General features: G+C 47.5%; 1 protein-coding gene across 1 annotated transcript; it reads right to left on the bottom strand.

The window, feature by feature from the left end:
- Positions 1-64: 64 nt before the first annotated feature.
- On the bottom strand, positions 65-544 carry LOC108490369 (olfactory receptor 11G2-like; the record flags this gene model as incomplete). Its single annotated transcript, XM_017796437.1, has 1 exon — positions 65-544. A coding segment is annotated over one exon (480 nt), but the record flags the coding sequence as incomplete, so codon positions are not given.
- Between the last annotated feature and the right edge of the window lie 12 nt (positions 545-556).

Raw genomic sequence — 556 nt, 5'->3', positions numbered from 1 at the left:
TCTGCAAGAACAACCAGTGTTCTTAACGACTGAGCCATCTCTCCAGCCCCTTGGCAACCAATTTTTATATCCCCAGAAATTTCTTCAGGGCTGTCTTCATATGTTTGTTCCTAAGACTATAAATCACAGGGTTGAGGAGTGGGGTCAAGACAGAGTAAAACAGAGTCACAAGCTTTTGCATTCCTGCCTCATGCTCAGATGTTGGGCTCCCATACATGACCAGTACTGAGCCATAGAACAATGAAACCACAGCCAGGTGAGACCCACAGGTGGAGAATGCCTTTCTTTTCCCAGATGCTGAAGGAACCTTCAATACAGCTATTATGACCAGAGCATAAGACCCCATGATGAAGAGAAAAAGGATAATGAGAGGCAGGGGACTTAGAATGGAGAAGACCAGCTCTATCACAGGGGCTTTTTTGCAAGTCAGTGCTAGCAGAGGGCCTGGGTCACACAGGAAGTGGTCAATAGTCCTGGATCCACAGAAGGACATCTGGGAAATGAAGATGATGGGGACCAGGAACCAGAGGAAACCAAGTACCCAGCAGCTCGTCAC

Source organism: Nannospalax galili, unplaced genomic scaffold (assembly GCF_000622305.1).
Source record: "Nannospalax galili isolate Female #2095 unplaced genomic scaffold, S.galili_v1.0 C47668257, whole genome shotgun sequence".
NCBI classification, from domain to species: domain Eukaryota; kingdom Metazoa; phylum Chordata; class Mammalia; order Rodentia; family Spalacidae; genus Nannospalax; species Nannospalax galili.
Note: the sequence above shows the minus strand (reverse complement) of the source record. Positions and strands in the feature narration are given on the sequence as shown.